Genomic DNA, 25,823 nt, shown 5'->3' on the forward strand with positions numbered 1-25,823 from the left:
TATGTGGCGCTCCCATACCCGGCCATCCTCTATCTCTACTAGATATGATTTTGGTCCTGTTATCTCTAGGATTTTTCCTGCTAACCAGGTCGGGCCCTCGCTGTAGTTGTGTGCCCACACTAGGTCGCCTACTGCCATCCCTCTTGTTTTACCGTGTGCCCCTTTGTAACCGTCTGGTGTGTAGTTTGGGTTTAAACGGTCTAGTGGGCACCTAAGCTTCCGACCCATTAATAGCTCTGCCGGGCTGCGGCAGTTGTTACACAGGGGGTTCTGTGTTGGACTGCTAGGAATGTATCGATTTTGTTTGCCAATCGCCTGGCCTGATTCTGGACAATGCTTCCTTTGCGCTCGAGCAAGCGTTCTGCAAGGCCGTTCGTCGCAGGGTGGAAAGGCGCCGAGAGGACATGTCGGATGCCCTCCTCTGCCAAGTACCCCTCAAACTGGGTTGCCGTGAATTGCGGGCCGTTATCGGAGACTAAAGTGTCGGGCAACCCGTGGGTTACAAATAGGTGCCGTAGGACTGAAATCACGGCCTCGGCTGTCATGGATCTCATGAGAATGATTTCCAGCCATTTGGAGTAGGCATCGACTACTACCAGAAAGGTTTGGCCATGGAAAGGGGCCGCAAAATCGATATGGATCCTAGACCAAGGGCCCTGGGGTCTCTCCCATTCCCGAATCGGGGCCGTTGGGGAGCGGTCTGGACTCCTGGCAGGCCTGGCATTTCCCTACCCTTTCAGCAATTTCCGTGTCCATTAAGGGCCACCACACATAGCTTCTCGCTAGACCCTTCATTCTCACGATCCCTGGGTGGCCTTCGTGAAGGAGCTCCAATACCTTTTCCCTCAATTTCTCCGGGATCACCACTCGATCCCCCCATAGCAGGCACCCCCCTTGAGCTGAGAGTTCCCCACGTTTTTTTACAAATTCTTTAAAACGCTCGCCCGGCGCAGCGGGCCAACCTCTTTGTACCCAACCAATTACAGTCCTTATTGTAATGTCCTTGTACGAAGCCCGAGCCACCTCTTTGGATGTGACTGGGCCAGAGTCCAAAGAGTCAATTAGCAGAACTGGTGTCCCCGGAGTGGGGTCTTCGATAGTCTCTGGTAACGGGCATCTGCTCAGTGCATCTGCGTGCCCTAAATCCTTTCCTGGCCGGTGTAGTAGTTTGTAAGAATACGCCGCTAGAAAGATAGTCCATCTGGTCAGTCTGGGCGAAAGTGCCACGGGCGTTGGGCGGTCGCCTGCCAACAGGCCTAGCAAAGGTCTATGGTCCGTGATGATTTCGAAATCACGACCAAATACATATTTATGGAATTTCTTTACTCCGGAGACTATAGCCAAGGCTTCCTTATCAAGCTGGCTATAATTCCTTTCAGCTGATGACATGGTTCGGGAGTAGTATGCAATAGGGGCTTCTGTGCCATTTGGCAACCTGTGGCTGAGCACAGCCCCCACCCCATAGGGAGATGCATCGCAGCTTAACACTAATGGCAGCGTGCCATTGTATTGGATAAGGAGGCTATCACTCGATAAGAGATTCTTTACCCCTTCGAATGCCCTAGCTTCCGCCTTTCCCCAAGACCATGCAGCCGTCTTTGCTAGTAGTTTATGAAGCGGCTCGGCTACTGTTGCCTTATTTCTTAAGAATACCACGTAGAAATTGACCAGACCTAAGAATGCCTGCAACTCCGTTTTGTTCTTTGGGACCGGGGCCTTCCTGATGGCCCGTACCTTGCTTTCAGTGGGGTGAATCCTTCCTGGCCGGTGTAGTAGTTTGTAAGAATACGCCGCTAGAAAGATAGTCCATCTGGTCAGTCTGGGCGAAAGTGCCACAGGCGTTGGGCGATCGCCTGCCAACAGGCCTAGCAAGGTCTATGGTCCGTGATGATTTCGAAATCACGACCAAATACATATTCATGGAATTTCTTTACTCCGGAGACTACAGCCAAGGCTTCCTTATCAAGCTGGCTATAATTTCTTTCAGCTGGTGACATGGTTCGGGAGTAGTATGCAATAGGGGCTTCTGTGCCATTTGGCAACCTGTGGCTGAGCACAGCCCCCACCCCATAGGGAGATGCATCGCAGCTTAACACTAATGGCAGCGTGCCATTGTATTGGATAAGGAGGCTATCACTCGATAAGAGATTCTTTACCCCTTCGAATGCCCTAGCTTCCGCCTTTCCCCAAGACCATGCAGCCGTCTTTGCTAGTAGTTTATGAAGCGGCTCGGCTACTGTTGCCTTATTTCTTAAGAATACCACGTAGAAATTGACCAGACCTAAGAATGCCTGCAACTCCGTTTTGTTCTTTGGGACCGGGGCCTTCCTGATGGCCCGTACCTTGCTTTCAGTGGGGTGAATCCCTTCCCTGTCTATCCGGTAGCCCAGGAATTCCACAGATTCAACCCCGATCTGGCATTTGTTCAGTTTAACTTTGAGACCGGCAGATCGGAAAATGCCCAAAACTTTTCGCAGCCTTACCCCTAATTCCTCTAGGTTCTCAGCGGATACCAGTACATCGTCAAAATATGGTACCACCCCTGGTAGTCCCTGCAATAGACGCTCCATTAGGTTCTGAAATAACCCTGGAGCCACACTAACCCCAAACTGTAACCGGGTACACTTAAAAACCCCTCTGTGAGTCACAATTGTCTGCGCTTCGGCTGTGCTGTTATCTACAGGCAGCTGTTGATAGGCTTGGGTCAAGTCTAGCTTGGCAAAAACCTGCCCTTGCCCCATTGAGTGCAGTAAGTGCTGTACCACCGGGACGGGGTAAGCACTCTTTTGCAACGCTTTGTTAAGCGTTGCCTTATAGTCAGCGCAAATCCGGACCGACCCGTCCGGTTTGACTGGGGTGACTATAGGGGTCTCCCACTTAGCATGGTCAACTGGCACTAGAATTCCCTGGTTTACTAGTTTATCCAGTTCCCGGTCAATCCTGGGCTTTAGGGCGAACGGGACCCTCCTAGCCTTTAAACGAATAGGGGCAACTTGTGGGTCTAAGTTAAACGAAATAGGGGTCCCCGTGTACTTGCCCAGGCAGTCTCTGAAAACGTCCCCAAATTCCTTCATGAGTGCGTCTTTGAGGTTGACTTCGTTTCTGAAGATTCCAGTCACTCCCATGCCCAATGCTCGGAACCAGTCCAGTCCCAACAAGCTTGGCAGGGTCCCATCGACTATGGTGATGGGCAGAGTTTTCTTGTATGGTCCATACTCGACGTGGACGGACGTTACCCCTCGAACAGGGATGCGATTCCCTTGGTAGTCTTGTACCTTTAAGTTCTGTGGTCTCAGCTTGCGCTTTGCGATGGTGGGTAAGGCTTTCACGAGAGTGTCCCAGGACATGATCGTGATCGCTGAGCCGGTGTCCACCTCCAATCGGCACGGCACCCCCTCAATCTTTGTTTTCGTAAAGATTTTTTTCTGTAGGCGAGTTGTTGCGTGACCCACTCTCACGACAGTCTGATTCAACTTCGCGCCTTTTTTGAATCGACCAATCACGGGCTGCTTTGCCGTTCCCACGCTCTGGTTGGTCAGTTTGAATTTTTGGCGGGAAGGTTGGGGTGCTCGACAGACCTGTGCTATGTGCCCCTTCCTTTCGCACCGCCGACAAGTCGCATCCTTAAATTTGCATTGTTGCCGTTGGTGTTGCCCTCCACAACTCGCGCAGTCACCCCGGTCTTCTTTCTCCGGCCTCCCGGTGTGGAAGACTCCTTCCTCCTCCTCACCGTCCGACTCGGCCTGGACCTCTTCATTGTGGACCGGGGTTGATTTCGCACCAGCCGTTGGTGCGACCTGCTTTTGTAGGGTTTCCGCCGCTTGGGTAGACATCTCATTAGCCCTGGCTTCATCCAAGGCGTTTGCCAGCGTCAAGTTGCTTTTGGACAGCAGCCGCCGTCGCAAAGGGATGTCCCTGACCCCACGAATGAGTTGCTCCAGCAATGCCTCTTCCAAGTCTCGGAACTCGCAATGGTTCGTGGCTTTCCTCAGGGCTGCCATGTATACGCTGATGGACTCGCCCTCTTGCTGCCTACGCTCCCTGAATTCGTACCGTTGCACATACTTGGATGGCGTTGGTGCATAATGGGCTTTCAATACGGTCTGTAGAGTCTGCCACGGCACCGATTGTACCGGCGTTGGCTCCGCCAACGATTCTGCGGTGTCGAAAACCTCTGGACCGCAGTGGCTCAGGAAATACGCTCGCTTGTCTGAGACTCCTTGAAGTTCGTTCGCCTCGAGGAAACACTCGAAACGAGCCATGTATGACCCCCATTTTTCCTTAGCTGGGTCGAATGGCGCTGGCGGTGTGTAGCTGGACATCGCTGCTTTCCGCCCCTTGTTTGCTGGGTTCGCGTCTTCCTGGTGACTTCAGCTTTTTTCCTGGCGCTCTTAGCCTCGAGATCCCACCTTCGTCGCCAGTGTTAGATTCGGGCAATAACGAGGCAGGAGACCAGGATAGTGACAACAGCTCTTTACTATATGGTGAACCCAGCAGCTCGGGCTGGGAAAACCCTCTCTTTATATACAGTTTAGCCAGAGGCTTCATCCAATCAGCAACGTGCTTTTTCCCGCTCAGTTTTCCCTCCACAACTTTTAAAGATACATTACACCAGCCAATCAGAGCACAACCCCCCCCCCATCCAATCAGAGCACAGCCAAGCTCCCACCCAATCAGTTCAAACCCCCACTAGCAGTTAAAAGGAAGAAACAGCTGCGATCACACATTGCTCCCAGAAGCACGAAGCTGAAGCCTGAAGATGACGAATGAGACTTGTCGAAGCGTCAAGACACTTCCAATTTTACGGAGAAAACCGAACAACCAAAGACCTATATATGTGTATATATATATATATATAGGTCTTGGGATTTCTCCGTAAAATTGAAGTGTCGATGCTTCGTAAGTCTCATTCGTCATCTTCAGGCTTCAGCTGCGTCTGGGAGCAATGTGATCGCAGCTATTTCTTCCTTTAACTGATAGTGGGGTTTGAACTGATTGGGTCCTGTGACAAATTTGAGTTTTCTGTGCTCTGATTGGCTGGGGGTGTGTCCTGTGTTGGTGGGGGCTTGGTTGTGCTCAGTCTAATCTGTGCTGCAGGGGGATTTGAGCTGGTGAGCTGCACTGCTGCTGTTTGGCTTCGTGTTCGTGGTCGTGCTACATCTTCGTAGTGGGTGTCAGTCTGCTGCATGTATGGATTGGAGAGGTTTGAAGTGGCTAATGTTGCAGCTGCGGTCTGGCTTCTGGTCCTTGGTCGTGCTTCCTGATCAGTGTGGGTTTGGGTGTGCTTTCTGGGTGGATGTGTGGTGGTGACATCCTGTGTGGACCTCGTGAGTGTGGGTCTGGTGTCATTCCTCGTGTTAGAAGGAAGAAATAGCTGCGATCACACATTGCTCCCAGAAGCTGAAGCCTGAAGATGACGAATGAGACTTATCGAGACACTTCCAATTTTACGGAGAAAACCCGAACAACCAAAGACCTATATACAAACACCGTGAAAACCTCAGAAAACAAATATATATATATATATATATATATATATATATATATATATATATATATATATATATTTGCAGGTTTTGGTATGTTGGGTCTTTTCCGTAAGATTGGAAGTATTTAGGCAACGTTCGATGAGATCACACTCATCATCTTCAGGCTTCAGCTCGGCTGGGAGCAATGTGATCGCAGCTATTTCTTCCTTTAACTGATAGTGGGGTTTGAACTATGGTGGAGCTGCTCTGATAACTGATGTGCTCTGATTGGCTGGGGGTGTGTCCTGTGTTGGTGGGGGCTTGGTTGTGCTCAGTCTAATCTGTGCTGCAGGGGGATTTGAGCTGGTGAGCTGCACTGCTGCTGTTTGGCTTCGTGTTCGTGGTCGTGCTACATCTTCGTAGTGGGTGTCAGTCTGCTGCATGTATGGATTGGAGAGGTTTGAAGTGGCTAATGTTGCAGCTGCGGTCTGGCTTCTGGTCCTTGGTCGTGCTTCCTGATCAGTGTGGGTTTGGGTGTGCTTTCTGGGTGGATGTGTGGTGGTGACATCCTGTGTGGACCTCGTGAGTGTGGGTCTGGTGTCATTCCTCGTGTTAGAAGGAAGAAATAGCTGCGATCACACATTGCTCCCAGAAGCACGAAGCTGAAGCCTGAAGATGACGAATGAGACTTCGTCGAAACGTCGCCAAGACACTTCCAATTTTACACGGGGGAAAACCCGAACAACCAAAGACCTATATACAAACACCCGTGAAAACCTCAGAAAACAAATATATATATATATATATATATATATATATATATATATATATATATATATATATATATATATGCAGGTTTTGGTATGTTCGGGTCTTTTCCCGTGTAAGATTGGAAGTATTTAGGCAACGTTTCGATGAGATCTCACTCATCATCTTCAGGCTTTGGCTTTGTTCTTATGTGAGCAAAGTGTGGATTTTAACTGCTGTTTCTCTATAAATACTGGTGGGGGGTGTTTTTTGAATTGCAGGCCTAGCTGTTGCAAGCTGATTGGTTGGTTGTGTTGCTACATATTGATTGGTTAATGGAGTTTTTTGAATAGCTGGCCTAGCTGTTTCAAGCTGATTGGTTGGCTGTGTTGCTAATTGGTTAATGGGGTTGATGTGTGGGAAGTAGCATTTTGGGCCCTGGTCTGGTTCCGAGTTCGAGGTCCTATTATGTGTTGAAGTTTGTGTGGGGAGTAGCATTTTGGGCCCTGGTCTGGTTCCGAGTTCGAGGTCTTGTCATGTGTGGATGTTTGTATGGGAAGTAGCATTTTGGGCCCTGGTCTGGTTCCGAGTTCGAGGTCTTGTCATGTGTGGATGTTTGTATGGGAAGTAGCATTTTGGGCCCTGGTCTGGTTCCGAGTTCGAGGTCTTGTCATGTGTGGATGTTTGTGTGGGAAGTAACATTTTGGGCTCTGGTCTGGTTCCGAGTTCGAAATCCTGTCGTGTGTTGGTGTCAATTTTTGTAGCTGGGATTTGTTTCTTGACTAGTGCTAGTTTCCAGATGTTTGGTAAGCGGGAGGTATCGTCACGTTTATTCATGTTATAGGGCTGTTTCTCTATTTCTATGGCTTCCATAATTATTCTCTTGTGATAGTGTTCAGTTTTGGAGATTAATTTGGTTCCTTCAAAACCAATGTCATGTCCTGTTGCTTTAAGGTGTTGGAAAAGAGATGAAGTTTTTTCTTCTTTTCTGACTGCTATATATACTGACTATACATATACATATACATATAGATATACATATACATATAGATATACATATACATATACATATACATACATATATATACATATATATATATATATATATATATATGGAATAGCCGCATTCTTTCAACACAAAGGCCTAGTGCTTTGTGGCAGCTGAGAGTAAATTAATTTTATCTTTTCCTCTTCCACTCCAATGCTTTTTCAATTAGACTATATTTGTATCTCCCAACTTCCCATTCAGTTCTACAGAGCCAAATGATATTTATCGATCAGAACGGTGCCTTCAAAGCAACAGCGCTCGATCCCAAATGCCAAACTGTTCAAGTTGCTGTAAATTAAGAAGGGAACAGCAGAGACAGGAAATAAAGTGCCATAAATGGAATGTGAGCTTTTTTGAGTTCTCCTAATGGCAGAACAACTGAGCCAAACAATACGTATTGACTTAACCTTGAAAGTGAGAAATGACTCTGCATTCAGACATAATACATGGTGTTTTACAAACAACATGCCCGATGAATGATGAAGAGAACAGACATGGGGAACTTTGCTGCTTTTAAGCCTTGGTCACCTAGAAGTCTACACCTAGATGCTACATGTCAGGAATTGAAAGGAACAATCATAGTTTTGACCCAGTTCTCATTGCATGCAGCATGGATGACATCTCCCAAGGTTAAAACTGAGGACATCCCTCCCTTAGGGCTCCAAACCTCTCCCCAGGACTGCAAAAGTTTGGACAATACTAAAAACTAGTAACAGAGAGATACAGAAAATTCTAGTGGTTCATCAGGGTTCTTTTTCTTTCTTTCTTTTTTTGCAAGTACAGATAGTCCTTGACTTATGATCGTAATGGAGCCCAAAATTTCTGTTGCTAATTGAGATATTTGTAAAGTGAGTTTTGCCCCATTTTATGACTTTTCTTGCCACAGTTGTTAAGTGAATCACTGCAGTTGTTAAGTTAGTAACATGGTTATTAATTGAATCGTTTCCCCATTGACTTTGCTTTTCAGAAAGTCCCAAAAGGTGATCACATGACCTTGGGACACAGCAACTTTCATAAATATGAACCAATCAAACCAATCAAATATGAATCATGATCACATGATTATGGGGATGCTGCAAAAGTTGTATATGACAAATGGTCATAAGTCACTTTTTTCAGTGCCATTGTAATTTTGGCCATTAAATGAACTGTTGTAAGTCGAGGAATACCTGTATATATAATAGACATGCCCTACTCCACCCATCACAACCCTTGAGCTTACTAAGCTTCTTCCCTGATGGCTGCTGAAATAGCAGCAGCAATAGCTGCTCTGGTGGCAACAGAAATATGTAGCAAACCTACTGGAAGTCTATGGAGATCCATAGGTCATGACTGTCATTCAGGTCAGGATTGTCCCAAAGGTGCTTTTTCAAGAGGCAACTGGACTCTCTGAAGATGTTTCATCCAAGCTCTGAAGAAGCTTGGATGAGAAGCAAAACATCTCCAAAGAAAAAACAGAAAGTTAAATTGCCTCTTGAAAAAGCACCTTTGGAACAAGCCTACTGGAAGCTCCTCTCCTTCATAGTTAAAGAGAAACCAGTCCAGTTCTTTATATATTTAAAGACAGAGTAGCCCAGAGGCCCAGTAAAAGAAAAGAGAAGTATCATACCGCTGTCAGTGTCATTGAAATCTCTATTGTATCTTGTGTTAAGTTTGGGTATTGACGAGGCAGGAGACCAGGTTAGTGACAACAGCTCTTTAATATAGTGTGACCCAGCAAAACTCTGGAGAAAAACCTCTCCTTATATACACTTCAGCCAGAGGCTGCATCCAATCAGAAGCGAGATACTTCCCGCCTAAAACTCCCGCCAAAACTTACAGTAATACATTACACTCCTTCCCTCCCAGAAGGCACTTTGCCAATATTTACATATTACTTCTCTACGTAGTCCCGCAGGTACGTGGGGCGTCTCCTGACTCTCCCGGACCTGCGCACTTCACTTTCTGGAGTTGAGTCGAGCTTGCGGAGGGACTTTTCGTTCCTCTGAGCTCCTCCTCCCGCCATCCGGCCCTGGATTATTGCCGGCTCGGACCTGCTGTCCTCTAGAGGGACCGGAGGGTGTCGCTGGACCTCGCCTGACTCAGATAAGTCTCTGTTTGGTTCTCGCTTTCTGTTTGTTCTCGGCTCCAGTCAGCTGTGGGGTTAATTAAATCATAGTCAGGGCTGGTCTCGCCTAATTCTGCCTTATCGCTCAATCTGTTTCTTAATTGATCTATGTGGCGCCTCAAACTCTGCCATCGTCTATTTCCACTAGATAAGATTTGGGGCCCGTTTGTCTATGACTATCCCCTCTTCCAGCTTGGGCCGTCGCTGTAATTATGTGCCCACACTGAGTCTCCTATGTTTAATTCCCGGATTCTATCTGGTTTTGTTTTGAACCCGTCCTGCACGTAGTTGGTGTAGCCGGTCTAGTGGGCACCGTAGCTTCCGCCCCATTAATAGCTCGGCTGGGCTGCGGCGGTGGCCACACAGGGGTCCTGTGTTGGACGGTTAGGAATCGTCGATCTGTGCCTGCCAATCGCGGGGCCGCTTCGTGATAGCGCTTCTTCGCACTCGAACAAAGCGTTCAGCAAGGCCGTTCGACGCAGGGTGGAACGGCGCTGAGAGGGCATGTCGCATGCCCTCTTCAGCCAGGTACCCTTCAAATAATGCTGCGGTGAACTGTGGGCCGTTATCGGACACGAGGGTGTCCGGTAGCCCGTGCGTGGCGAAAAGGTGTTTTAGTGCTGCAATGACAGCTCCCGCGGTTGTGGATTTCATTAAGATGATCTCCAGCCATTTGGAGAATGCATCCACCACAATTAGAAATGTTTGGCCGTGGAAGGGCGGCAAAATCAATGTGTCGGGACCAAGGGCCTTGGGGTTTCTCCCACTCCAACACTGGGGCCGTAGGTGGTAGTGGTCTGGATTCCTGACATACTTGGCATCGGCCAACCCTGTCACTGATTTCCCTGTCCATTAGGGGCCACCAAACATAGCTCCTGGCTAGCCCCTTCATCCTTACAATTCCTGGGTGACCCTCATGCAGTAGTTCGAGGACTTTTTCTCAGCTTCTCTGGAACTACCACCCTATCCCCCAGAGCAGGCACCCCTTGCACAGACAATTCCCTCTTTTCTTTGCAAACTCTCTAAACGGTCGCCCGCGCAGCGGGCCATCCCTTGAACCCAACCGATTACAGTTCTTAAAACAATGTCGGTAGGAGGCCGAGCCACTTCCTGCGATGTGACTGGGCCAGAGTCCCAAGAGTCAATTAGTAGAACGGGGTGCCGGAGTAGGGTCCTCGATTTCCCGGCAATGGGCATCTGCTCAATCGTCCGCATGCCCCAGCTCTTTCCAGGTCGATGCTGCAGTTTGTAGAGTAGGCGGCCAGAAAAATAGTCCATCTGGTCAGCGGGGTGATAGTGCCACTGGCGTTGGGCGGTCGCCAGCCAGTAATCCCAATAGCGGTCTGTGGTCAGTGATAATTTCAAAGTCTCTCCCAAAACGTATTCGTGAAATTTTTCACCCTGACACTATTGCGAGAGCCTCCTATCTAGCTGGCTGTAATTCCTCTCAGCCGGGACATCGCTCGTGAATAGAACGCTATAGGGGCTTCAGTGCCGTTTGGGAGTCTGTGGCTAAGTACAGCTCCTACTCCATAGGGGACGATCACAAACCAATACTAACGGCAGTCTGTTGTTGTATTGTATTAACAGGCTATCGCTTGATAGCAAACTTTTACTGCCTCAAATGCCCTATTCTCTGACTTCCCCACGACCAAGCAGTGTTTTTCCAAGCAACTTATGCAGCGGTTCAGCAACGGTTGCCTTGTCTTTTAAAAACACGGCGTAAAGTTTACCAGACCCAGGAAAGCCTGGAGTTCTGTCTTGTTTTTGGGTGCTGGGGCTCTCTTTATCGCCTTGACTTTGCTCTCAGTGGGGTGAATCCTTTTTGTCTATTCTATAGCCCAAAATTCAACAGATTCGACCCCTATCTGACACTTGCTTGCTTTGACTTTTAATCCTGCCGCCTAAAAATTGCCAAAACTTTCCTTAACCGCTTCCCCAGTTCTCTTAAATCTTCCCCTGATACCAACACATCATCGAAATAGGGTACGACTCCCGGTAACCCTTGTAGGAGCCGCTCCATCAAATTTTGGAATAGCCCCGGGGCCACACTCACCCGAAACTGTAACCGGGTGGACTTAAAGGCACCCCGGTGCGTTACAATGGTCTGGGCTTCAGCTGTGCTAGCATCTACGGGTAGCTGTTGGTACGCTTGTGCCAAGTCTAATTTGGCGAAAACTTGTCCGTGCCCTAGTGAGTGCAATAAGTGTTGCACTACTGGAACTGGGTAGGCGCTCTTTTGCAATGCTTTGTTCAAGGTAGCCTTGTAATCAGCGCAAATTCTTATGGACCCGTCTGGTTTTATAGGGTGACGATTGGCGTCTCCCATTTGGCATGGTCAACTGGCACTAGTATCCCCTGGCTGACTAATTTATCTAACTCTTTGTCGATTTTAGGTTTGAGTGCAAAAGGAACCCTCCTTGCCTTTAACCTAATGGGAGCTATTTGGGGGTCTAAATTGAAGGAGATAGGGGTCCCTTGTACTTGCCTAAACGGTCCTCGAATCGTCTGCGAATTCCTCCATTAGGCGTTTTGCAGGTTGCATCCGCCCGTGGACGCCAGTCACCCCATTCCCAACGCCTGAACCAGTCTAGCCCCAGCAAGCTTGGCAAGGTTCCCTCGACTAACGTGATGGGCAGGGTCTTTTCGTATGTCCCGTACTTGACCTCGACGGTCGTTGTCCCTCGAACAGGGATGCGGTTGCCTGGTAATCCTGCACCCGGAGCCGTTGTTTCTGTAGCTTGCGCTGCGATGTGCGGCAAGGCTTTCACAAAAGTGTCCCAGGACATGATTGTGATTGCTGATCCTGTGTCTACTTCCAGTCGGCACGTACGCCTTCAATTGTCGGGTTTGTGAAGATCTTTTCTTGATGCGGGTAGCTGCGTGGTCTATGGTAACAGTCATTCGGTTTGACTTCGCGCTCTTTCTTTCCTGTGTCGCGGTCGCCTCGCCGATCTCGCGCTCTGATTGGCTGGTTTGAAATTTCGCGGAATGTGGGTTTGCATCTCTGACTCAGAGCCGCTCTGATTGGCCGATTTGAATTTTCGGCGGAAGGTTGGGGTGCTCGGCAGACTTGAGCCAGGTGCCCTTCCTTTCACACCGCCGCAAATGGCGCCCTGAACTTACATCTTTGGCGCTGATGTCGCCCGCAACTTCCGCATTCCTCCGGGTCTTCCTTGTCGATTTTCCGGTGTAGTGGACTTCTTCCTCCTCTTCGCTGGTTGACTCACGATAGGTTTCTTCGTGGTGGACTGTGCTCGGCTTTGCGCCCGCCATCGGCGTGAGTCGCTTTTGTAAGGTGTCTGCTGCATGGTTGGACATCTCATGGGCTCTGGCTTCGTCCAGAGCGTTTGCCAATGTCAGGTTGCTCTTGGCTAGCAACCGTCTCCTCAAACGGATGTCTCTGACCCCCCGTATAAGTTGTTCCAGCAGCTCTTCGTCCAGATCGCGGTACTCGCAATGCTTGGAGGCTTGTCTCAGGGCTGCCATGTAGTCGCTGATAGACTCGCCTTCTTGTTGCCTGCGCCCCCAAACTCGCATCGCCGAACGTATTTGGACGGGCTGGTGCGTAGTGATTCTTCAGGAGGGTCTGAAGGGTCTGCCACGATACGGAGTGTAGCGGTGTTGGCTCCGCTAGGGCTTCTGACGGCGATGACTGCGGACCCACAGTGGCTTATGAAGTAAGCCCGTTTGCGGTTGTCGGAGACTCCTGTAGCTCGTTGCCTCCAGGAAACTTTCAAACGGGTCATATATATTCCCCATGTCTCCTGGGCAGGATCAAACGGAGTGGGTGGCGTGTAGCCGGTCATCGCTGCATTCGCTATCACCTTGCTGGGTTTGATTCTCGTAGTGAGTTCAGCTCTGTTCTGGTGCTCTGCCTCAAGATCCCACCCTCGTCGCCAATGTTAAGTTTGGGTATTGACGAGGCAGGAGACCAGGTTAGTGACAACAGCTCTTTAATATAGTGTGACCCAGCAAAACTCTGGAGAAAAACCTCTCCTTATATACACTTCAGCCAGAGGCTGCATCCAATCAGAAGCGAGATACTTCCCGCCTAAAACTCCCGCCAAAACTTACAGTAATACATTACATCTTGTGTTAGGGATACTAAATTTCAGCTACAAAACACCTTCTCATCATCAAATATGGTAGCCCTACCATGTGTGTGTCAATGAAAGATTTTTTTTTCCTGTTTGATGTTTTGCTTCCATACTTCTTAATTTATTTTAAGCCTGGAGATGATTTGAGAAGTAATGGGATGGGAACCCCAGACATGCCTTTCAAATGTGCAGAATACATACACACACACACACACACACACACACACACACACACACACACATAAATATGCACACTCACCCATGAGAAATATACTTGCAAAATAATTAAATAAACAATATTCCATGAGTTCTAATTGCACTTGAGATTTGTACAAATTGAATAAAGGTTGTAATTGAAATCTGCCCTGAAGTCAAAATAAGGGCTGAATTATTTCTGTCATCTGCCATTTCTTGGTTCATTCTTAATGCAGGAGAAACTGAAAGGTGGCCAATAATCCTGACAAGGGTCCTCTGGAAATTGCTTCATTTGTCCCAGGAATTCTTCTTCTGGATTTCTTTAAACTATATACAATAAGGCTTTGATTATAAACCAGCAAATGTATATCTTTATTTGAGGAATAAAAAAGTTGGCAGTCATTTCAAATCTTACCCAGAAAAGGTTTTAACAGGGCTTCATTATTTATTATATTTGTCTAATACTTTCCTACACACCTGGTTTCTCTTTTTCACATTCATGGAAAACAGACAGATTGGAAGTAAGCATGGGATCAAGATTTATTTGGTTTCTAGGCAGGAACCGTGTCCAGTCACGAGTATTTATGACAGTATAAACAACTTCATTTTTTAAAAATCACTGATTCTCAGGACAAATGACAAATCTTGTATCACCCATATCAGCCCTTTCAATCATATCTTTTATCATGGGAGGACAAAACACTTACCTAAATTATACTAAGGCCCCAAACGATATTACAGAACTACCAGAGTTAGTAGGTTATTCTACAGCATCTCAGTATCTGCTATAACTATTCTTTTCTACCTTCTCTTTTTTTGGTGACTATCATGCTATTTCCCACAACATTTAAAATGAGAATGAAAAAAAAAATGAGGGGGGGTATGAGGGAAAATTCCCTGCAGCAAACAAAATATTGTAAGAATAAATCACTATTATCACCGGTGTACTGTTTGTTCAGCTTTCCTTGCCCTTTCTCCTGGGGGAGTACAAATGATTCAAATAGTGGGGAATTTTAGTACAAGATGGAATATTGAGCTCATGTTATAAACTAGGGCCCCCAGTGACTCCTTTCAAAGAAAAAGCTTTGAAATAGCTTTAGAGCAATTGGGAATTGAATCTATGAATTTATAGCTCCTAAGATGTCCCTTTTAATTGAAGAAGATTGCTCTGTATGAACGACCAAATGGCAGCCTTTTAGGTCCTAAAGAAGCAAGTGATTGACTGTGTTAATAAACATGCGGATTATTGCTGTACTGCATCCAGCAGCTGTCAATAGAAGCCTGATTTCTGTTGAAAGTGGTCTTGTTTCATTTTATTATTGCTTTGGGCTTCAGAAAACTGCATCTTAGCCACTTTTTTTTTGGCAAACCCATTAGTCTCTATTGAAAATAGGCTACAATTATTTAAGGATAAAAGGGGATTTTGTAAGACCATCTCAAACAACTCTGTTTATTCCACCCAGGCCCCTTGTGCCAAAGGAAAGGAGGTGCCCCTTTTTAAAGAACTTGATTTCCACAGGATTCTAAATCTTAACTCTTAGTGAAAGTGATAGATCACCCAAAATATGATATGCATGTTGAGCTAAAGCAACATCAGCTGAGTATAGGTATTCCTTGACTTATGACTACAACTGGAACTGGAATTTCTTCCTATGTTGGTGTAGTCATGAGGTGAGTCATCACGTGACAGCCTGATTTTTGCAGCCCTTTTGACTATGGTTGTTAAATGAATCCGGTAGTTCTTAAGTGAATCCAGCTTCCTCAATTGGTGCTGCATGTTAGAAACCAGCTGGGAAGGTTACAGATAGACGTATGACCAAAAGAAGCTGCAACTGCTTGTAAATGCAAGCAGGTTCCCAAGTTCTCCAATTAAGATCATTGTGACTTCAAGGTGGGGTAATGATGGTGCGAGGACAGGCTGTAAGCCACTTTTTCCAAGGTCACCCTAACTTTTAACTGTGGTTAAATGAATGGTTGGTAAGATGAAAACTATCTGTAGGACTCCTTTCCCAATTCACACATGAGAATTAGAAGACATGCTGGATAGGTGATTTAGGAAATGAGTTGGAAATATATTTTCAAAAGTGCCTATCAATTGTGAGAAGAATATCAATTGGCTATAATATAATTATTTATTATTTATTTAAATCATTTATTAGTAGTGAGGTAGGCAGTGGTTTAGTAGATGTGCAAGGTTAACTAGATACACAGGTTTTACTCATTGTGACATATCACACCCACCTCAAAGAAAATCTATCATCACTCAATAGGTTATGCAGTTTTATATCTGGGTTTTCAATTGTTTGAAATTGTCTTTTTGGTAACACTGCATTACTATATTTATCTATAATTTACATTTAGAGGAAGAAAGAGGGTAAACCCCTGCTTAAAAGCTACTTAGCAAAATATAATTAAAAACAAATAAACAAAACATTGCAATAAATTTCATGGGACGTCAGTGTAATTTTATGCTTCCTTAGTTAGGAATAAACTGGGAACGACTTCAAAGAGATTTACATCTCTCTGTCTAGGTCAATTAATAAAAAAACATTTAATTTCAAATAAAATGTATTTATGTTAATATTTTTAAAGTGTATATTCTAAGCAAGCCAGCCTGTGGCAGTTGATAATGAGAAATTCATACATCATCAATAATAAAACTTCAAGATTCTCTTTCTAAAAATCTACCAATGACATCATAGCAATTGAAAATGTAAGAATATTAATATAAAGATGAAATTAATCATGTTACAAGGCCAAATGCTACAGAAGGAAGGCTCAGGATATAAATGTGAGTCAGAGAGGAATCTGGAGACAGCTGAAAAGCAGAGCTGCAAAATAGAATACACAATCAAACTCCACCCCTTTTCAATTCAGAATAGAGCTGGAAGGGACCTTAGAGGTCTTCCAGTCCAACCCACTGCTCAAGGAGGAGACCCTATATCATTTGAGATAGGTGGCTGTCCAGTCTTTTTTTTTTTTTAAAAACTGTTCTACTGGTTAATTGTTCTCACTATTATGAAGTTTTTCCTTAACTCCAGGTTGCTTCTCTTCTTTATTAGTTTGCATCCATTGTTTCTTGTTTTGCCTTCTGGTGCTTTGGAAAATAAGTTGATCCCCTCTTCTTTGTGGCAGCCCCTCAAGTACTGGAATACTGCTATTATGTCCCACCTAGTCCTTCTTTTCTCTAGACTAGCCAAACCCAAATCCTGCAACAGTTCTTCATATAGCATATTCTCACTTGTGGGGTGCCACAGGGGTCGATTCTCTCGCCCCTCCTGTTCAACATCTATATGAAGCTGCTGGGTGAGATCATCAGTGGTTTCGGTGTGAAGTACCAACTGTACGCTGATGATACTCAGCTGTACTTCTCCACACTGGGCCACCCCAACGAAGCCATCGAAGTGCTGTCCCGGTGTCTGGAGGCCGTACGGGTCTGGATGGGGAGAAACAGGCTCAAGCTCAATCCCTCCAAGACGGAGTGGCTGTGGATGTCGGCATCCCGGTACAGTCAGCTGCAGCCGCGGCTGACTGTTGGGGGCGAGTCATTGGCCCCAATGGAGAGGGTGCACAACTTGGGCGTTCTCCTGGATGGACAGCTGTCTTTTGAAGACCACTTGATGGCCGTCTCCAGGAGAGCTTTTTACCAGGTTTGCCTGGTTCATCAGTTGCGCCCCTTCCTAGACCGGGATGCCTTATGCACGGTCACTCATGCTCTCGTGACATCTTGTCTGGATTACTGCAATGCTCTCTACATGGGGCTCCCCCTGAAGAGCACCCTGAGGCTCCAGTTAGTCCAGAATGCGGCTACACAGGTGATAGAGGGAGCCCCTCGTGGCTCCCATGTGACACCTCTCCTGCGCAGACTGCACTGGCTACCTGTGGCCTTTCGGGTGCGCTTCAAGGTTTTGATAACTATCTTCAAAGCGCTCCATGGCATAGGGCCGGGTTATCTACGGGACCATCTGCTGCCACCGATTGCCTCCCACCGACCTGTGCGCTCTCACAGGGAGGGACTCCTTAGGGTGCCGTCAGCCAGGCAGTGCCGACTGGCGACACCCAGGGGAAGAGCCTTTTCTGTGGGGGCTCCCACCCTCTGGAACGAACTTCCCCCAGGACTCCGTCAACTTCCTGACCTTCGAACCTTTCGCCGCGAGCTTAAGATACATCTATTTATCTGCGCAGGACTGGATTAGAATTTTAAATTTTAAATTTGGTTTTAACGAGGTTTTATTATCTTTATCATAATTTTAATATTTGGCCTTATTTAATAAGTTTTTTAATTGGTGTTTTATCTTGTATTCATATTTGTGTTTTTTATCAGGCTGTAAACCGCCCTGAGTCCCTCGGGAGATAGGGCGGTATAAAAATGTGATTAAATAAATAAATAAATAAATAAATAAATAAATAAATAAATAAATAAATAAATATGTTTTAGTCTCCATGCCTTTAATCATCTTAGTTGCTCTTCTCTGCATGTTTTCCAAAGCCTCAACATCTTTTCTTGTAATGTGGTAACCAAAACTGGATGCAGTATTCCAGGTCTGGTCTTACTAAGGTTTTATAAAGCAGTACTAAGAACCGTGGTGGTGAAGTGGTTAGAATGCAGTACTGCAGGCTAGTTCTGCTGACTGCCAATTTCCAGCAGTTTGGCAGTTCGATTCTCACCGGCTCAAGGTTGACTCAGCCATCCAACCTTCCACGGTTGGTAAAATGAGGACCCAGATTGTTGGGGCCAATCTGGCTGACTCTATAAACTGCTTAGAGAGGGCTATAAAGCATTGTGAAGCAACATATAAGTTTAAGTGCTACTGCTACTAATACTTCAGGCGTATGTTGTATGTGCAAGCAATGCACATAAAACAGTGGGACATCAGTAGCAACCCTGCACCCACCTTCTTGCAGATTTTGTTACAAAGGTTTATGCAGATTCCCTGGCTGCATATCGTCTGACAAACAGCCCATGGCAATTATTTGAACTCATAAAAGTAGGAAATCCATCAAACCGAAAAGAAAGAGAAAAAAAGCATCCAGCCGATGGCGTTTCAATTCAGAAGCCATTGTTCCCTCTGTTATTTTTACTGACACCAACTCTGGAAGGTAAAGTTTAGGCACTGTAATTCGAGAAAGGACAATTCTTGCCAGCAAGGTGATCAGAGCCCATTTCCCTGCCAAAGGGGAAATGGATTGCCATAAAGGTTCTGCACAGTTGAAGCAATTATATATATATAAAAAAATCCACAGCGCTGCAGTTTAAATGCACTTCAGCAGAACAAGGAATAAATCAACTCAGTTCTCTAACTCTGGTAAAATCATGTAAATGTGCAAGTTCTAATCTAATTTCAAACTACCCCAAAAACTTATATGGGCATGTACTCTTATTATTGCTCCTATTTTCTTACATTTTATAGCTTAATTGTTAGAAAGAACAGTGAACACCAAAAGTAGTCCCCCCCACATTTTTAATAAAAAGTCCATCTTGTTTGCAGGCCATGACAAACAAAATCTGCTGATTATTTCTCAACCTTGGCAGCAAAGCTGGCTGAGGAATTCTGGGAGTTAAAGTCCACCCATCTTAAAGCTGCCAAGGTTGAGAAACACTGTATTGCTTTATGCAACATCTAGTCAACTTTGCCTGTTCTTGGACAGTAAGCAGCCTCATCCCTGCTAGGTCTTCGATCGGACAGGTCTTGAGATTTAAGGATTGTAGGTTACACTAGGGAGCTGGTGCTGCCAAGCAAATTGTATCGATATAGTCCCGAGGACTCAAGCTTGACTCAAGGCATCTTTTGTTTACATGTGATAATTGATTCCTATTTTAACATATTACAGAAGTTTCATCCTCTGCACACCCTTTTACATTAGAACACTTGTGTTAATATCAGTTTATCTTTTATTTTATTGAAATAAAATGTATTTACATTTGTATTTTTAAAGCGTATATTCCAAGCCAGCTAGCCAGCCTGCCTTTGGCAGTTACCAATGAGAAATCAATGCGCTATCAATCATAAAATTTCAAGATTTTCTTTCTAAAAATCTACCAATGACATCACAGCAACATATCCACTCTGAAAAACTGTGATTTTGTAAATTTCTAGATAAGCGATACTATTTGCCTGTAAAAAAAAATAAATCTTGATTATTTTCTCACAATTTCTAAATGACCTGGGACTCACTTGATTTCGAGTCAATTTGAGCATCTTTTGCTCCTTCTTACTTCCCTCCTTCCCCTATCTTGACAATAAGAGCTCTCAGTTCTCAGCCTGCTATTCTTCTGTCTACTTATCTATACAATTTATTAGCTGCCCATTTTGTTACATTACGCTGCCTTTTTTGCTGCCATTACAGCTGCACGAATTGGTGCAGGAATATTGCAATTCTCTTTCAGAGAACTCAGTGTTACAACTACATCTATAAATAAGAGAACAATGTATGTATTTCACTGCAATTAAAACTGTTCTGGCAAAACTGTTCCTTAGGAAAAGTGCTCCTTATGTGGAACTATTCATAAAAGAACTATGATAGATCAAAGCAGAGACTATCTGTCTAGTATTTTGTTCCTACAGGGCCGATGGAAACAATATACAATCATTATAACTAGCGGACTTTCGGAAAAAGATCTTCTCTTTTGTTAAGGGCATTTTAAATGCTCTTTTTGCACCTTTTCTTTCTAAATTTTAATCCCTTGTCCTACTTTACTTTTTTCCTCAGTGCATTTATTGAATGCTTTCAACTTTGTTTCAAGGTCAGCTCTGGAATATCCATCATTGACTATTATGTGTGCCAAAAAAGAAGATATGGTTACCTCAATAATTAATCTAACATGAAGCTTGCATACAATCACTCAAAACAGAGTCAAAGCCAAATTGTATTCACATACCACCACCCCCATTTCACACAAAAGATTTCTTCTGCCTTAAACAACATCTTAATATTCATTTATCTTTATGATGCTTACTTTGAGAATACCCTTTGAAAATAGAGCTATTGTCCATAAAATTCCACTTAGCTCACATTTTTCTAACTCTTTGGGTCATTCCCCAATTGAAATAAATCTAAAGTGCTATCCAGCACAAAATTTTCTAAGGCTGAATCCTGATAAATTTAATTGTGGTAATTTTTGAATAGGTTGATATAAGTTTGCAGTTTCATCTACAAAATGGCTTTTGGTCATTGAACTATTTCAGATCCAAGAATATAACCATTGACCTAATAAGTGGATCCCCTAAACCAGGGGTCTCCAACCTTAGTCCCTTTAAGACTTATAGACTTTAAGACTTGTGGACTTCAACTCCCAGAGTCCCTCAGCCAGCAAAGCTGGCTGAGGAACTCTGGGAGTTGAAGTCCACAAGTCTTAAAGGGACCAAGGTTGGAGACCCCTGCCCTAAACTTCCCCTTGTTCCATCATTAGGTACAGTAGAATCTCTGGTCATGAATGCTTCTGACTACGACCAAATTGGGTTCCAACCCAAAAATTCACTTTTTTTCCCCGTGGCTGATTTCCCCTTCTGTACCATTTTTTTTTGTAAGCACCAAATTTCCAAAATTAGGTTTGGGTCACAACCAAATCAGGTCGTGACCAAAGTTATGGAATGAATTATGGTCATGACCAGAAGTTCTACTGTACATTGAATGCCACCAGGACTCAAACTTTATTTTTGTTTCAGGAGAACATGAGACCTGGTGTTTTTGCACACAACTGGTGGTGGCAGAGTAGGAATTGCAAGTGAACCATCTTGTTTCCCAGAAGATCACCATTAGGAAAAGCTTATTGCTATCTCTGCAATTCCTTTCTTTTCTTTGTTATTCCCATCTTACCATTGTTTCCACATACTAGAGAATGCCACAAACTCCCTCCCAATCTCAGTCATCCTCCAGCAAGCACAATTTCGTAATTTCCCATAATTTAATTTAGAAAATAGGAAACTGTAAAGGAAAGACCAATTTTAAGCATGTTCTTCCTTTGTAATAAGTCTCTGGGCCCCACGTAACCCATAAACTTTTAAAACAATTTTTAAAAGGAAGATGGCTGCATATAGAGTGTTTTATTTGGAAACATGTTTGCTTACCCAGACAGGTAAAAACAACAACAACAAAGGAAGCATGAATCTTCTTGAGGACTTCTGTTGTAAAACATTATATTGAGTTTAAGTTGTATAAATGAAAAGCATAAGATATATTGAATCATACCTCCATCTGTAAAATTGAGATTTATTTATTTATCTGATTTATGTGGCTGTCCAGCTTTCCAAGAAACTCTAGGCAGTGCACAAATAAATTAAAGAATTTCATCAAAACAACAAAACAATTAAAACTGCACTGAATCTCAGTAAAAATAGAACCACTAGACACTTAAACTATGCTAGAGCTTCCATGATGATATCTAGACCAGGGGTCTCCAACCTTAGTCCTTTAAGACTTATAGACTTTAAGACTTGTGGACTTCAACTCCCAGAGTCCCTCAGCCAGCAAAGCTGGCTGAGGAACTCTGGGAGTTGAAGTCCACAAGTCTTAAAGGGACCAAGGTTGGAGACCCCTGCCCTAAACTTCCCCTTGTTCCATCATTAGGTACAGTAGAATCTCTGGTCATGAATGCTTCTGACTACGACCAAATTGGGTTCCAACCCAAAAATTCACTTTTTTTCCCCGTGGCTGATTTCCCCTTCTGTACCATTTTTTTTTGGTAAGGGCCAAATTTCCAAAATTAGGTTCCGGTCGCGACCAAAGTTATGGGATGAATTATGGTCATGACCAGAAGTTCTACTATACATTGAATGCCACCAGGACTCAAACTTTATTTTTGTTTCAGGAGAACATGAGACCTGGTGTTTTTGCACACAACTGGTGGTGGCAGAGTAGGAATTGCAAGTGAACCATCTTGTTTCCCAGAAGATCACCATTAGGAAAAGCTTATTGCTATCTCTGCAATTCCTTTCTTTTCTTTGTTATTCCCATCTTACCATTGTTTCCACATACTAGAGGATGCCACAAACTCCTCCCAATCTCAGTCATCCTCCAGCAAGCACAATTTCGTAATTTCCCATAATTTAATTTAGAAAATAGGAAACTGTAAAGGAAAGACCAATTTTAAGCATGTTCTTCCTTTGTAATAAGTCTCTGGGCCCCACGTAACCCATAAACTTTTAAAACAATTTTTAAAAGGAAGATGGCTGCATATAGAGTGTTTTATTTGGAAACATGTTTGCTTACCCAGACAGGTAAAAACAACAACAACAAAGGAAGCATGAATCTTCTTGAGGACTTCTGTTGTAAAACATTATATTGAGTTTAAGTTGTATAAATGAAAAGCATAAGATATATTGAATCATACCTCCATCTGTAAAATTGAGATTTATTTATTTATCTGATTTATGTGGCTGTCCAGCTTTCCAAGAAACTCTAGGCAGTGCACAAATAAATTAAAGAATTTCATCAAAACAACAAAACAATTAAAACTGCACTGAATCTCAGTAAAAATAGAACCACTAGACACTTAAACTATGCTAGAGCTTCCATGATGATATCTAGACCAGGGGTCTCCACCCTTGGCAACTTTAAGCCTGGCGGACTTCAACTTTGATGGCTGGGGAATTCTGGGAGTTGAAGTTTACCAGGCTTAAAGTTGCCAAGGTTGGTGACCGCTGATCTAGACACCAATACTTGGGGGAAGAGCCAGGTCTTTGTAGAGTTGTGAAAAGCAATAGGATAGGGACTGATCATATTTTGTGAACCATAATGGCACAGTGGTTAGAATACAGTACTACAGGCATGCACTACTGTAGTTCAGCAGTTCGATTCTCACGAGCTCATGGTTGCTTCAGCCTTCCATCCTTCTGAGGTCAGTAAAATGAGGACCCAGATTGTTGGAGGGCAATATGCTAACTCTGTAAACCGCTTAGAAAGGACTGTAAAGCACTATAAATTGGTATATAAGTCTAAGTGCTATTGCTATTTCTGTACGGCACACTTCCAGGGCCTGCTAGATGATATTATTGATGGTACCAAGAATATGACCATTAAATCTTCTATATGATCTTGATTTCAACTCCAGTCTCACAATGTAGCTTTTGTTATATTTCAAAATCAATATCCTGAAATACACACACACGCACACACACACTGCAGTCCTATAACCATATAGCAGTGAATTGATCTCACTTTTTATCTTTGAGTGGCTACAAGCAATTATAAATGCAATATTTGAAAAACCCTGAGCGGATTTATGCCAAAAGTGTTTATCCAAGATGAGTTTTGTTACTTTTATTTAGTACATTAAAAATCATAACACATATAAAAATTATCCAGGAAAATTACTGAGGGTGCAAACTTCTGGGTTTTCATTGTTACCTAGATTATCTTTGTCAAAGAAAGTAAACAGTCATTCATTGTGGTACCAACAAGTGGATTCCGTGTGTATTGAAACATGGAAATTCTCTGTGGCATTGAATGGCAGAATGAGAATGCATTTACCGTATGTGTTACAGCTTGGTTTCCCTTTGAAGTCCAGATCTGTTGATACAATGATGCCCTTCAATAGTCCTTAGTCCTTCTTTTTACTGTATATACTGTCTGCAAGACTCTTAATTAAAAACAGAATATTTTCTTGTCTAAGCATTGTAAATTACAATTGTAAAAGCAATTGTGTGCAGTGCATGATTAGTAAAACTGGATACTGTAAAGGTTTATCAAGACTAGGCAGAACTTTTCCTTAACTGCTTGTAGCTTCAATTTAAAAGCAAATTATGTATAGGGCCAGTTGTATAAAAGCTGTCCCAGCCAACCAGTAAATCTCTAGAAATATTTTGCTCTCTTCTCAAAGTCTGCTTAAGGTAATTCTCTCTCCAAGCTCATTTGATTTAGTCAAACAACCCAATGGCATTTGCAAACTTTATGTCAGCTGTGCCCCTCACTTTCTTTTTATTATGCCGGATCAGGGATGGGATGTTGATTTACCAAATTCTATACTTCTGAGTAGAAATATGCCTAAATTGTAGTACTCTGGGGTGCTGTTTCCAAGAATTTTTATAAAATGTTTTTTTTGTGTGTGTAAGAGAAGATGAAACAAAGCCGTTATCATGAAAAAGGTTTCGTACTCTTCTTTTGTTGAGAAGTAGCCCAGAAATGATGGCCTACAAAACTAATCATAATTAAAAACATGACATTTTCAACGTATTACTTTTTCATTGATCCATCTATCTTATTATTTTAGTTACCATATTTCAGGCAGTTCACAACTTTATTTAAAATCCTGGCAAGGACAAGGTCAGTTCTAAAGCTTGCTTGAGTTTCACTTTATCTCATCGCTCAAGTGAACACCCTTTTTTAAACGATAAAAAGAGGCTGTCAGCTTTCTGAGCGCTATTGAAAATCCTGGCTTGTTAGTACCAATTTCAAGCATCTGTAAGTAATTCTAAACAGGCAGCAAGTCAGCATTAAAACATTTTCTCCCTTTCAGAATGAGGATCTTTCACATTATCATTTACCTGAAGGAAAACAGTAGTGTTGGGCATTAAGTCCAATATGTGTTGTTATCATTTATTTAAATGTTCTCTGTAGCAGCAGGAACCTGCCCTCTGCTATGTTCTCCACATGTGTTCTACTTTGGCTTCCATAGTTCCTTGCCATCATAACAATTGTGCTAATTGATTGTAGTCTGTATGTCTGGACAAAATCACATTTCAGGCAGGACCGAAGGGTTTTTTTCCTAAAGAAATGCCATCTTATCTTCCTGGATTCTAGTCCCAGAACTGTGTTTCCAAGCCTGTACCTTTGATCCAATCTTGTATATTAGTCCCAGTTTCCTTGTTCATGTTCCCCGTCCACTTTTGCTTATCTGGCAATGGTTTACTTACTTTTGATTTCCACTGCCTTATTAGATCTTGTCCCAGATGCCTGACTGTGGCTTCCCATGATTTCAGTATTTTGGCATTCATTCCTCCAGATTGTCCACAGTTGTAGTATGTTATTCGATGCCTGATTCTTGCCAGGAGTTTCTCAGGACTAAATCTATAACAACATGCAGAATCTCTCAAAGCAAATATCAAGTTACTTTTTGCTTCTTTGAGAAAATCTTCACTCTGTTCATTTGAAGAAGATGTCTTTAGTAGAGAATAGTAGGCTATTCTCTCGGAATAAGCCCAGTTCTTTGCTGTTCCCAT

At 43.8% G+C, this 25,823-nt stretch overlaps 1 protein-coding gene across 1 annotated transcript; it reads right to left on the reverse strand.

Annotated features, from left to right (window-relative positions):
- LOC131190719 (uncharacterized protein K02A2.6-like) lies at positions 1-25,823 on the reverse strand (the record flags this gene model as incomplete). Its single annotated transcript, XM_058168074.1, has 4 exons — positions 25,518-25,823; positions 2,343-3,275; positions 735-1,734; positions 1-125 (listed from the first exon to the last, which is right to left on the reverse strand). Coding segments are annotated over exons 1-4 (2,364 nt in total), but the record flags the coding sequence as incomplete, so codon positions are not given.

Source organism: Ahaetulla prasina, chromosome 2, assembly GCF_028640845.1.
Source record: "Ahaetulla prasina isolate Xishuangbanna chromosome 2, ASM2864084v1, whole genome shotgun sequence".
Lineage (NCBI taxonomy): Eukaryota > Metazoa > Chordata > Lepidosauria > Squamata > Colubridae > Ahaetulla > Ahaetulla prasina.